The sequence below is a fragment of the Dromiciops gliroides genome, chromosome 6 (genome assembly GCF_019393635.1).
Source record: "Dromiciops gliroides isolate mDroGli1 chromosome 6, mDroGli1.pri, whole genome shotgun sequence".
NCBI classification, from domain to species: domain Eukaryota; kingdom Metazoa; phylum Chordata; class Mammalia; order Microbiotheria; family Microbiotheriidae; genus Dromiciops; species Dromiciops gliroides.
The window spans coordinates 237,887,576-237,901,984 of record NC_057866.1 but is presented as its reverse complement, the minus strand read 5'-3'; the positions used below and the strand labels follow the sequence as shown (position 1 = coordinate 237,901,984).

At 35.8% G+C, this 14,409-nt stretch overlaps 1 protein-coding gene across 2 annotated transcripts in view; it reads right to left on the bottom strand.

The window, feature by feature from the left end:
• SMARCAD1 (SWI/SNF-related, matrix-associated actin-dependent regulator of chromatin, subfamily a, containing DEAD/H box 1) overlaps window positions 1-14,409 on the bottom strand; it is a 100,458-nt gene that overhangs the window by 9,110 nt on the left and 76,939 nt on the right. For both annotated transcript variants that reach the window (XM_043970072.1, XM_043970073.1), the window contains exons 14-20: window positions 13,384-13,459; window positions 11,899-12,034; window positions 8,772-8,909; window positions 7,843-7,938; window positions 7,628-7,745; window positions 7,312-7,433; window positions 2,424-2,612 (exon numbers count right to left, since the gene is read on the bottom strand). In XM_043970072.1, coding sequence (XP_043826007.1) covers window positions 2,424-2,612; window positions 7,312-7,433; window positions 7,628-7,745; window positions 7,843-7,938; window positions 8,772-8,909; window positions 11,899-12,034; window positions 13,384-13,459 — 875 coding nt within the window. The remainder of the gene's footprint in view (window positions 1-2,423; window positions 2,613-7,311; window positions 7,434-7,627; window positions 7,746-7,842; window positions 7,939-8,771; window positions 8,910-11,898; window positions 12,035-13,383; window positions 13,460-14,409) is intronic.

The window sequence follows — 14,409 nt, the reverse complement described above, 5'->3', positions numbered from 1 at the left end:
TTTTTCCACTTGCAATTCCTTTTTGCCCAAGAAACTTTTATGTGACCCCAAGTATTTAGGAATGTTAAATAGGTATATATAACCTTTTACTGTTGCCAAATTGTTTGCACCCCCACATTCAGTTATGTGACCCCATATGGAGTTGTGACACAGTTTAAGAAGTCTAGACTCCTGAAGAGACAAAGGAAAGAACCAGGATGGCAGCCATCTGAGTGGGGAAAGAAGAGGCTAAATCTAAGAGGCAGGTTATTGAAGTAGAATCCATAAAACTTGGCTATCAATTAAATGTTGGGTATTGAGGGAGGGGTAAAGAGTCAAAGGTGACTCAGAGGTTACAAACATGGGTGATAGGAAAACTAGAGGTACCCTCAAAAGAAAGTAAAGTTTGAGATAGAGAAGCACTATGATTTCTGCTTTGGAGAAGGTGAACTTTAGATGCCTATAGGACATGCAGGTAGTAACACCCAGCAAGGATTGTAGTTTCAAAGGAAAAGACATCTGGGAGTCAAATATCAGGGACAATAACTGAATCCAAAGAAGCTCATTAAATAAATCACACCAAGATGACATATAAGCAGGAGATCCCAAGGTAGAGTTCTTGGGGATACCCGTGTATATGTGTGTGTGTGTGGGGGGGGGGGGGGGGTCAAGATTAACGATCTAGCAAAGGATCTGATATGTAGATGAAAGAAGTGTTACAAAAGCCAAAGGCTGCAACAGTTTCCAGAAGAGGATAGTTGAAAGGGAAAAGCAGCAGAAAGAGTAAGATAAATGCTGAGAAAAGGCTATCACCAAGCAAAGTTGCAAGCTATAAAATAAACCCCAATAAATCATCAGCATTTCTGTATATTAACAACAAAAATGAGCAAAGGAGATAGAGAAATTCCATTTAAAATAACTAAGAATAGGGGCAGCTAGACGGCACAGTGGATAAGCCCTGGAGTCAGGAGTACCTGAGTTCAAATCCGACCTCAGACACTTAACACTTACTAGTTGTGTGACCCTGGGCAAGTCACTTAACCCCAATTGCCTCACAAAAAACCCAAACCAAAACAAACAAACAAAAAAATCTAAGGATAACATAAAATACTTGGTAGTCTTCCTGTACTGCTATATTGCATACAATCCAGACAGATCCAAATCACTGGAGAAACAGTAAGTACCCACAGGTAAGGCAAGCCAATATAAAGAAAATGACAATAGTACCTAAATTAATTTGCTTATTCAATGCCATACCAAACTACAAAATATTACTTTATGGAGCTAAATAACAACAAAATTCATCTAGAGAACAAGAGAAAAGGTGACTGGACTTAGCAGCTAAAACACTTAGTGGAAAGCTAGCTTGTAAGGGTGAAAAAGAAGAGGTAGCAAATGCAGATGATTCTGGAGGTTTAGCTGCAAAAGGGAGAAGAGAAAGAGAACAACAGCTTGAGGAGATGGAAAGATCAAATAAAGGGTCTTTTTAAATTTTATTTTTTGGGGCAGCTAGGAGGCGCAGTGGATAGAGCACCGGCCCTGGAGTCAGGAGTACCTGAGTTCAAATCCTGTCTCAGACACTTGACACTTACTAGCTGTGTGACCCTGGGCAAGTCACTTAACCCCCATTGCCTCACACACACACAAAAATAATTTTATTTTTAAAAAATTTTAATATAGGACAGTCCAGAGTATTTTTATATGAAATAGGAAGGCAATAGCAGACAGGGAGACATTGAAAATGAGAGTGTGAGAAGAAGGAAATATGGGGGACAGGAGACAGAATTTTTCGGCAAAAAGTCAAATGCATAAGTAACATTTTCCAAAAAGGAATTCAGGTTACTTTTGCATCTGGTTTTGGTTTCTTATATCTTATCTTTTAAAATCTTACTTAGATTACACATATATAACCTATATGAGATTCCTTTCTGTCTTGGGGAGATTTAGAACTCAAAATGTTATAAAAACAAATATTAAAAACTATCTTTACCTGTAACTGGAAAATAAAATAAAATACTATTAAGGCTTAAAAAAATTACTTAAATTATGTCTATTTTCAGATACTGAAAAACTAAAAATTGTATAACTATTTTATCTCCTCATTTTTAACTTACACAATATATACTGCAATATTATTAGTGATTTGATTTTTGCCAACATAATATAATGATTTATAATGCAATCCTCCTAAACACATGGGATGTAAAGTACATTAAATGTAAGGACATATACTGGACAAGGTCCCTGCCCTCAAAAACAGTAATCTTATCATTTTAACAAAAATGTAGGACGAAACCAAAATACTCTGTAGTAATCAATAATGTCCAATTATCTTGCAAAAAGCAGTGCTATTAGTAGCTGTATTTTTAAAAAATCAAACTAATAAATTAACACTGAAGGCTGGAGAATAAGGAAGTGTATAAGGACTAGTTTTTGCATAATACCTTTTCTTTTAATTCAGACAAAATGCATTCTAGTTTCTTGAATTTTCCAGAGTCCAAAATGAGATCCATGTCTAACATAAAGTCATTGATATGTGCATACTGTTTACAAAGTAAATGTAGTTCAAAGTCTGTCATGACTTCCATATCTTCAAAAATCAGGTCAGGATTAGCTTCACAATGTGTAGGTTCCTCAAAAGAAAAAAAACATTATTTCAAAGCGTACTTTACAATATGGTAATATGAAACTAATCTCAATTATTGCTGTAGCCTACAGAGTCAAGAAGACAGGGGTTCAAATCCTGCCTCTGATGTTAACTAGCCATGTGACCTTAGGCAAATCACAATCTTGAGCCAAAACAGTTTTGGTATCTGGTAAATTGAGGAGTTGAACTCAATACGCCAGTTCTAAATTAATTAGATTACATTAATCACATAATTAAGCCTAATACTGGTGTATTAGCAGATACTGATTCAATTATATAACATCCTAATGCAACTGTTTCAGGCTCTTGGTTTAGGCCTGTAGTCTTTCCTTCAAAGCACAACTGTCAGAAGCGATTCTGCACACTGATATAAGCCAATGACCTTTTTTTTGGCGGGGGAAAGAGAAATTTAATTCAAGGCCAGTGACACTCACAGAAAATGTAGGGGAGAGCAAACAATGTTTTGGCCCTTCTACTCCCCTCAAGGCAGGAATTGCAGTTTCTCTGAGATGGGTGTATGATTTTGGAGATATCTGTTAATGCCTCTGTAAGTCTCATTTAGATAATTCATACAGACATATACATGAATACCACATTCCTCATACAAAGAAAAGCAAAAACACTGTCCAAAAGAATCTCACATACTAATTGGGAAGAGGACAACACATAATTTAAGTATGCAGATACAAGCTATATATAGAATACATGCCAAGGGGTGGCTGCTATGACAGAAGCCTAAGGACAGTAAAAGTTAAGAAGGCTACAATCATCAAATAGCCATTATATTTACACCGTGGAACTTGGATATACCTAAGTGATTTTCTAAGTAGAAACAAAAAAAAAACAACTAAATAAAATGAAAAATATTTTAAACTTGTGAAAACTCCTCAAAAACAAAAATACTTAGCTAGTTTTTCTCAATGGTCAACTTCCTTTGGAAGAAGAGTAACCTTAAAATCACCATTCATTTTCACTTACCACTTAATTTACATTTATAAAAGTTAAGAGACGATACAAAAAAGTCTTATTTATTTGCATTTGCTCCTTCACAGGCAGAGGTGTAAAAAGAAATAAAAATGCCTTTAGGTAGGCAGAAACAAATTAAAAAAGATGAATTCAATGAAGCTACTCGGGCAAGAATTTTTCTGCATAAAACTGAGACAATAATCTTTAGTGACATTATCACTAAAAGTGGACAGAAATGAGAATATTTATTAATATAGAATCTTTTAAAACAGCACAAAATTGAAGGAGAATGCTAACTTTGTAAAAGCAATTTACATTTAAGAGGTATGTGTGTGATATGAATAATTAAAGAAAAGAATATTTAACAGGAGTAAATAAATCTACCCAGAAGACAGGAACTAAAAGGCCATACTTATTAGCTAGTAATGAAAAAAGGAATAGGGTTATTTGGACAAGCAGGCTAGATAATGGAGTTAATTTAAACTAATACATAAATTATTTCAGGTTAAATTCTGCTAATAAATGTTTTCCTGTATCTTAGAAGTTGGTTGGGCAGCTAGGTGGCACAGTGGATAGAGCACTGGCCCTGGATTCAGGAGGACCTGAGTTCAAATCCAGCCTCAGACACTTATATGACCATGGGCAAGTCATTTAACCCCAAATGCCTCAACAAAATTAAAAAAAAAAAGAAGTTGGTTTCAAGTTGTCAAAAAATAGGAACAATTCTCTAAAATATTGAAAACTATTAACAATCATGTAAAAATTCAAATCACTAATAAAAAGAGAAAACAACCTTAAGGTTTCACCTCACACCCAGCAACTTGGACAGGGCCATAAAGCCAATTCTGAGGAAGTCGCTGGCAAAAAGTCTCCATATATAAGAAAATAATTACAGTAGCACTTTGTAGTAGCAAAAAAATTGAAACAAAATAGGTATTCATCAATTGGAGAAAGGATAAACAAATTGTGATAAATGACTGTAATGGAGTAATACCGTTCTGTAGGAAAGGGAACAAACATTTATATAGCACCTAATAGGTTTTAGGGACTATGCAAAGTGTTTTACAATAATTATCTCATTTGGTTTTCACAGAAATCCTGGAAGGCAGGTGCTGTAACCTCATTTTACAAGTGAGCTGTGTATTCACAGGTCCTCTTGACTCCAGGCCCAGCACACTATCCCTTGTACCTCTCTTAGGTGCCCATAAACATAATGAATAAATAGTGAGAAGGAAAAGACTTAAATGAACTAATGCAAAGGGAAGTAAGCAGAGCCATCCATTCAAACAACGTAAATGTAAAGAACCACCAAAAAAAAAATGATCAAAATCGAAGGTTACACAATTATGAAGAACAAGATGGAAAGATGCTTCCCACACTCCTTTGCAAAAATGAAGGGCCCACACAAGTCTGGAACACTGAACAAATCAGATTTTTTTTTCCAATGTAATGATTGGTTTTGTTGAATTTTTTCTCTTGCTCTTTTCTTTTTGAAATTTTCTAGTTTAAGGAATGACGACTTGGGAAGAGGAAGAAGTGGGAGACATGGGGGAATTTACATGATCATCAAAAATCCATAGATATTAATAAAAATTTATTTAAAAAATTTTAGAGTTGGTTGTGTGGTAAAGTAAAAAGAAAACTAGAGCTTGGGTTGTTTTGCAACCCAGGGTCACCTAAACTACAGGGGGATAGGGGAAGGACAGCAGAATAAAGCTTTAGTAGCTTATCTGCTTTTTTTCCCTTAAAGTAAATTATATTGGGGACCATTTTGTGGAGAAATTTTTTTTCCCTCAGGGTACTGATTCATTCAGGAAGGTAATTTTATCACATTATGTGACCAATTCCGCCCCCCTCCCCCTCACTGACCTATATATAGGGGGTGGGGAATGCTTCTCATATCCATGAAATTAGAGGATTTCATTTGATGAATGCTTTCCAGGATCATTTGGGTAACATATTTATGGGGCTCTATGTAAGTACTAGGTCTAAACTCTAGGGCACAGGTTAAAGGTTACCTAGAGAAATTTTGAAGGAAAATAGTGGAAATTACGTATACTGTCATACCTAAAATTTGTCACATAAAATATTTCAACACAAAGTTAACACTTAGTAAAATTCTTAGAAGAGCATTATGCTTAGAAGAGCATTTAAGTTAGAGAAAATAAATGAAGAAATAGGGTTTGATTCACAAATTTTTGTTAAAGTAGAGTTTTTGTGAACATAAATCACAGAAGTTTGGGAATGAAAAATAAAAATTCTCATTCCTTCTTCCTTTCAGGTAAGAACTTTGCAAACATTTAAAATTTATCTTCAAATTCTTGATTATCTGCATATGAACTATCTATTGTGTTGCTAATAATTAATCAAACACTAGCTTTCTTGTTTATTCAGGATAGCAGCAATATAGCGCTAAAGGAATTAAAATGTTTTATTAACAACTCAACACTGTGGGCAGCTAGGTGGTACAATGGATAAAGCACAGGCCCTGGATTCAGGAGGACCTGAGTTCAAATCCAGCCTCAGACACTTGACACTTACTAGCTGTGTGACCCTGGGCAAGTCACTTAACCCTCAATGCCCCGCAAAAAAAAAAAAAAAAAAAAAAAGTAAAAAAAAAAGTAGAGAAACAACTCAACACCGAACATCAATACAAAACAATTAAACCTCCCTAGTAAGTATCTTCCTAATAAGTAATATGAATACATAAAATATCCTATCATCATCTGAGTATGTCCCCACCAGAATTTGGTCCTTTCATTTTCTTTTGCCTGTGATTGTAATTAGTGCATACCCAGTTTCTCAGCTTTAGCTATAAAGATCTTTCAGAACTGCTTTGTATTTCTCAAATTTGTTGGGTTTAATTCCATTACAGTATTCTAATACACTAAAGTATCCCAATTGATTTAACTAGGTTTTTGTTAACTGTGTATCTCTGTGTATATACATATACATTTGCATACACAATACTACTATGATATTTTTAACATAGCTTTTCTAATATCAATAACCCTTTCACAGTATATTCCCAACAATGAATTTACTAGGTCAAAGGGTATGATTTTTTCCATTAGCATTTATTGCATCGTATCAGACTGCTTTCCTAAAAGGATTAAAAAAGCTGGCAAGTTAACCAGTAATGAATAAGTACATATTTCTTTTTTTGTTCTGCAGGGCAGTAAGTGTTAAGTGACTTGCCCAGAGTCACACAGCTAGTAAGTGTCAAGTGTCTGAGGCCGGATTTGAACTCAGGTCCTCCTGAATCCAGGGCCGGTGCTTTATCCACTGCGCCACCTAGCCGCCCCCAGTACATATTTCTTAATAACCTTGCCAAGCACTTAATTTCCTTGCTTTTATTTTTTTCCAACTTAAAAGGTATAACGTTGTACATCTCCCAGTTGTTTACATTTAGTTATTAGTGAGGCTGAGCATTTTCCAAGTGACTATTAACAAGGAGCATTTCTGCTTTGGAAAACAGTCCGTTATTAGCCTATTTGGTTTGGAAACATATTTGACTTTCATAGAATTGTAGGCTGAGAAAGCTAGAAGGGGCTTTAGAATGTCTCTAATCCAAGCAAATGGGGACATGGAATACCTGAAAACTGAAAAGCCAGACTTGCCCAGGGCCACAGAGTAAACAACTGGAAGATCTGGTATTTGTAGCTCAGGCTGTGAGCTGGAGAGTAAAGAGGATCACACAATCATGCGCTCATCCCTACCTTTAGCATCAGCTGTGACATTATTTTGAGTTTTTCAGCTGTGTAATACTGACGATGTAATAAAGGGTGATTGGCCATTTTTCTTAGTTGCATCATCACATTGCCCATTTCTGAGCTTTTCTCTGCAAGCCAAAAAAGTGCATACTGAAATTTAAATCTAATAATGATTTTAAACAATAGTAAATATTCAAATTTTTAAAAATCCTTTTAATTCAGTGAGATAAAGAACAAACAGAAAAAAGCCACCATGCAACTATAAAAGCAACATACATCCATAAACCAGTATATAAAGTACACTGTCAAAATCAGGTTATACCTATGCCATTGAAAGATTTCTTCATTTTGTTACAAAGGGCAAAGTACAATTGTTCCTGCTTTTCTGACATTGCACATAGCTCAACACAGTCTTTTTTGGGAGGTAGCTGTTTAAGGACCTAAGAAAATAAAACAGAATTTGTTTAAGGAAAGGTTTCCTAGTTTAAATAAAACAAAATGTCATACCACTCCCCGATACACAGAGGAAGGGGTTACCTCTTCTTTTACTCTTCTCAGAATAAATGGCTTTATAATTTGCTTAGCGTGTGCTATTCTCTCCTTTTCATATATGCTTTGTTCTTCAGCTGACTTCTAATGGAAGAAAAAAATGATCAAGCTTTTAGAAAATCTCAATACAGGTGGCCTATTTACAAACATTCAAACACACTTATGGATACAAGCCTCTTGGCTTCTCCCACCCCTACATTCTAAGGGGTGGGGGCCCTTCCTGCTCTCTCCAAATATCTCAAATTGATTCCAAGCAAGACTGAATCTTTACACAATGTCATCCACAAACAGGAACATTAGGAGGACTTATCCATCTACAGTAAGGAATTCTTAACCTTTGTGTGTGCATGTCTGTGTTTGGGACCCTTGTCAGTCTGGTGAAGCTTAAGATTCCTTTTTAGGATAATGTTTTTAAATATGTAAAATAAAATATATTCGGTTACAAAGGAAACTAATTATGTTAAAGACATTAAATTATGTTAAACACATTATATACAAATACAATAATTTTTTAAGTAAATAAAAAAAAGACTGAATCTTTAGATGGTAATCTGCTTCCTAAAGAGGACCTGGTTAAGCATTATAGTTTGAACTTTTCAGTAATTCTATTTCAAGAACCACAAAGCAATAAAATATATATGCCAACTCAGCATTTTCCCCCAGCAATAAGGACAAGTAATGATGATTGTCTGGGTTCTGCATATTATCGGTAAAGACGTGCTGCTCCTCTGTTTAGAGGTTTTCATTTTCCAAAATTTTCCCAGTTACAGTTCATACTAGGTAGAAGAATCACAGTTAACAGTCCAAGAACCACTTCTAAATGGTTCAGATTTCCAAACAAATGAAAACTAAAAGAAAAGAAATGAACACTGGTCCTGGATTTAGATGTGTGCATGTTTTATGGGCTCTCTGCTTACTGCTTTGGAAGAGAACATTCGTCTGATTTCACTGGTGCTACTACTGAACATATGAGGCATGACAAAATTCAACAGAGACATGAGCTCCAATAGATTATTCTGAACAGGAGTGCCTGTAAGTAGTAGACGATTCTTTGCCTATGACAGAGAGAGAAATAGAAATTAGGTATTTTTAAAAACCACACACACACACACACACACACACACACACACACACCATAAACATATGCACAAACATAGCCCCCCCAAAATCCTCATGAGTAAATGTGCTAGTAGTTTGTTCTAGGAGGTATGTCAGAAATTAAGTAGTTCCAACTTTCCCACACTTTACTGAGGAAAACGGAGTCAAATGATGTTACCCAAGGTCATACAACTAATTGATATTACAGGCAATTTGAAAACTCCAGACTCCAGCCCCTCTGGCCAGCAGTTTTTCTACATAAGATGCCTATTTCTTTTTCTGCTAAAAGGAGTCAGAGTATAGTTGTTCAGATCAACATTTCATGTCTGAACTTGTTCTGTGTTTAAGACGCCCATGCGAAAAATGGATTAAAATTTCCACCTTTGCCCTTTTCTTCCAAGGAAGTATGGCGCTCTTGTCACCTGTGGTAAAAATTATTAGAGTTTTAGCTGACTCATTTGGGAGGGGCCACACCTGGCCCACTCTGAAATTATGTATGCTACTGAAGTCAGAAGGAGAACTCTCCATAGGCAGTTTTTGAAGGGCTTCCCCTTTTGGGGGAGGGAGATTGAATGCTTGTTGAGGGGAGGTGAAGAGTGGCTTTGAGAACTCTCTCTCTCTCTCTTTCTCTCTGTTCTTCCTGGTGATGCGAGAAAGCTAGCAGACTTTCCAGGTTTTGGTGAGTGAACACAATAAAACCTGCATTCCTTTGAATTAGCTTAATTGGAAATGATCTAGAGAAGCATAGACTTAGTTTAGAGTTAAGAGAATTTATCTGTATTTCTTTTTCCCTACTGACTTATCTTTGATTTTATTAATTTCACCTTTGTTGTTTAATTAATTCCCAAGTAATAAAATCTGATCTTTTTGTGGAAAAGAAGGCTGTAAGGCTCTTTTCTTATTGGCCTGGGAGAAATATCTAAAAGGGCAGTTCAGAGGGGAGGGAGGGAGCTTTGGACCCTAATATTTCAGCGAGTCACCCAATTAACTTGCCATATATTAGATTTGGCCCTCACAGTTTGGTGCCCAACATGGGGCACATGGCCTTGTTTTTTGACCTATCTCCCCCACCCCTTTCCCTTCCCCCTACTTAACCCTTGTTCCTTAAAACCATCTTTTTTGTTTCATCACATACTTAAGTTTCCTCATGAGCACAAAAGGGTGCTTAGCAAACCTTTTGCTTTTTGGTTTTGGTTTTGTTTTGGACTTTTGTTTCTTTTGCTTTTTTTAACTCAATTTTGTAAACTAAGTGATTTTTCAAAGATATTTGAAGTATATGCTGTGGGGCCATTGGGCCTCAGAAGCTATCACAATTCTTTTTTTTGACAGAACCATGGGTTTGATGAGTTTGTTTATGGGATTATGTTTTTTAAAAAAGGGGTTATTGAAACCTATTGCTTGATTTATCAATGAACATTGAATATTGAGTCTTGCTGATTGAAGTTTTATTTCTTTTTGATAAATTATCACTTTAAGTATCTGTTATTGTCATACTAGATAGAGAATTCATGTACAAGATGACGTGTTTACTTGCTCAAAGAAGATTATGTAATAATGTCTAATATCAGCTATTTACACTCATTTATCATTTACATGTCATTATACTCTGGGTATCATTTGTAATTATTGTATATATTACAAATATATCCTCAGTTATGCAGCGTAACATGCATTTTTACCATCGTACTATCTTTGGTGAAATTAATATGAGATTTATGAATTATGGAAACTTATCATTTCAGAGACTAACTGCTCTTACAATGAGCTTGATGCAGGCCCTGGAAAGAATATATGTACAAAAGGAGGAGAGACAGGTACACGTAAGTTCATGGTTTTCTTAGGATGGCAACTATGTAGACCACAATTGCTGGACATAGTCCAGTTTCTTCCTTCTCCCTCCTAAAATAGCCTGGTGTCATGGAAGCTCCAACACATGCATCTAGTTTAACTTGTTTTCCTTTTCTTCCACCCTGTCTGATGGCATGGTCAGAATCCATCCACCTGTGGCCTAGCACAATTGCTGGATGTCTCAGAACCATGAGATGTGGTATGGTAACCTTTCCATAACATTTTCAGGTGTCACAGACACATTACTAAATTTGGCTTTGATCCAGACACATGGTGGTAAGAAGTGTTACAGACTGCATAACTACCTTAACCCTGTATCATATAAAGGAGGGGAACGTAATATGATATAAATGTGTGTGTGTATATATATATATATGAGAGAGAGAGAGAGTGTTTGAGTATGAGTTATATTTTGAAGAACTCTCACTGTTTAATTTGATCACTGACAATGCTATGCTAAGGATTAGTAAAAATCCAGCAGTTCAACAGCTCAAGAAGTGGGTGAGTCCAGAGACAACCAGAGTCCAGACCAGAGTCCAGTCTTTCCTGATGACCACTTGAAGACAAGATCTCAAAGACTTTTAATGAACAGTTTCATTTTGTTCTTTTTCTTTTTTCCCTTCTGTTATTATACATGCCATTTGTAACATGTATTCTCTGCAGAGGCTCTCCCTCTGCAGGCCAGTGTCCTGCCTCTCTGGACAAACTTTCTCTCTTTTCTATATTATTAACATATTGTTTGTTAGCATAGGGTATTATATTCTGATATTTTTGGCTGTTTCATTGAGCAAACCAGTTCATGTACTGAGGGAAGAGGTTTTATACTTGATTTTCTTATGGTATGTCTTACATAACAGTTTATACTTGATTTTCATGTTTTAAAAATATGTAATTGGGGGGGGGGGGTAGAGGAGGGGGCAGCTAGGTGGCACAGTGAATAAAGCACCAGCCCTAGATTCAGGAGGACCTGAGTTCAAATCTGGCCTTAACACTCACTAGCTGTGTGACCCTGGGAAAATCACTTAACCCTCATTGCCCCACTAAAAAAAAAGAAAGAAAAATTTGTAATTTGTTGAGAACAGAGAAGGAATTACATACGTTAATCGTCATGAGGTGCTGGTAGCGCACAGAGGCCATATTCTTCAACATGTGGCCTTCATCAAAGATTGCATAGTTAAGTTTTAGCCGTCGAAATAGACCACGGTCATCTGAACTGCTAATTGCACAATTGTACCTATTGCAAATAAGAATTATAGGACAGTATTATAAAAGTTAAGACAATCCAGAGATCTGTAAATTCCATAAAACATTTCACCCAAAAGGAAGCACTGATTCATCTGCAAACAAATTAGGAAAGAGAGCCAGGAGGATTCCCCTCAGAAGTGACTATAATAAACACAAAAACTACTAATAAAAGTACAAAAGAAAATTCTAGGCACATATTTAGTTCAATAATGCTTCAAATTATATACTACATAGCTATGAGTAGTTGGTCTGAAATGGATACTTTTCTTAGCCAACTTAAAGGCTTTATCTGACAGGGTAAAGACAGTTCTGTATTTGTGATAAAATCAGATTTTGTTTCTGTGAAATAAACATACACACACATACATAGTGTTTATGTACAATTTTTAAATTATATGGTACCAAAAAAAAAAAAAGACAGAAGCACACTGTTACAGGATCAGATTAGAAGATGAATTCTTGTTTGATCTTTAGGACAAACTGACAGGAATTATGTCAACTATTTTGACAGAATTCGGCAAGAAGAGAATAAAACTGACTAGCAACTATCTAAAGAGTTGAGTGAGTTCTAACCAAACATGAGAAAGTATACAGCTGGACATCAAGTGAGGGAGTAAAAGTCATACAATAAAACTGCACTAAATAGGTAAATTAAATAAACGAATATTCAATATTTAGTTAACAAAAGATGCATGACTCAAATGCTACACTGGCACCTGAAGATAATCAACATTCAACCAACAATTTACCAAAAGCCTAGTTTTACACCAGTGTGCCAGGTATTTTCTATTAAAATTATTAAGAGAAACATCTCTAGCATGTGAGGTAAAATCTTGAAAGGGTTGTTATGGAAAACCACAGACAGGACTTGAATGAGATGAAAAAGTATTAAAATCTGTGGGAGGAATAATATTCACTAGTGAAATCAATGAACAAAGTCAAGTTATATATTTGATAACCAAATCATTGCTAAATAATTCCTACTGACTTCAATGTTTTATTTACATTAACTTTTTAAAAACCTAATTACTGTACTAAATAAGTGAATGAGTTATGAGAGCAGACAACAATCATCGTAGTGCAATAAGTAAAGTGAAATAGACTGCCTTTTGCTGATTGAATAAATGTCCACGTAACCAAACAATCAATATTTTCACACCAAGTTTTGCTGACCTGAAAGGGAGGGTACAAAGTCCTACCTACAACTGCTAAAGCACAACTGAAAATGACCTCAGATTCTCAAATAAACCAAAATGACAATCACTGCAGCTGCTTCTATTACATATTATTAAGAAATATTTTTCTCTTCTCAATTTTCCTAGTAATTTCAGTACTTACGTAGTCACAATCACATTGAAGTCTACAACTTTATTATGAATATCACATCTAAGCTGTTTGCGATCTTCTTGAGAACCTGGAGATAAAAATGTGTTTGGAAAAATTATCTTTTCAAGTTGTATGCAATGGATATAAATTATGAATATTATTTATTCCTTATACTTCAATTAAATGACCAGGTTGTACAGAGTACTGTGTTAGGCTTTGGAGATATAAAGACAAAAATGAAATTGTCCTTGCCCTTGTAAAGTTTCGTTCCACTTGGGGACACAATGCGTACAAATGAGACAGAGAAAGAGAACTACAGAGGAAGGGGGGAAGGAATTTGAAGAGGGAGACCACTAACAACTGAGAGGCGTACAGTCAATTCTTCATAGAAAGAGGCCGCCCATAGGCTGAAGATTTCTGAGACAGAGTTTTGGGTCTGGAGTCACCTGAATTCAAATGTGGCCTTAGACACTTAGTAAGTAGCTGTGTGATCCAGGGCAAGTCACTTAACCCTGTTTGCTTTAGTTTCTTCATCTGTAAAATGAGCTAGAGAAGGAAATGGCAAACCAATCCAGTGTCTTTGGAAAGAAAATCCCCCAAAGGGGTCACTAAGATTCAGACATAATTGAAAAATGACTAAACAGCAAAAAGGAAGGATGCATTTGAGAGGGGAAAGCATGGGAGTCATGAGACCAACTGGAAAGTTTATAATAGTCCAGGCAACAGATAGTGTTATGGTAGACTATAAAAAGATCCTATGCCTTCTAACAAGCATTTATCAAGTATTTTATACAACGCTTAGTGAGAGACAGCATTGCATAATTAAGGGCTGACCTCGAATCAGGCAGGTCTGGGTTCTTTTCAGGCCATGTACAAATACTGCCTGTAGAAATGGAGGCAGAGACACAATCTCTTTGAGCTGGGATTTAAGTGAATTTTTTGTACCAATTACATTGAAACACTGCCTTGAAAAATGAAAAAGATTTTTACAGGAATGTAGAAGCAGCACATCTGGAACATGGGGCCAGGCAGCTGAAA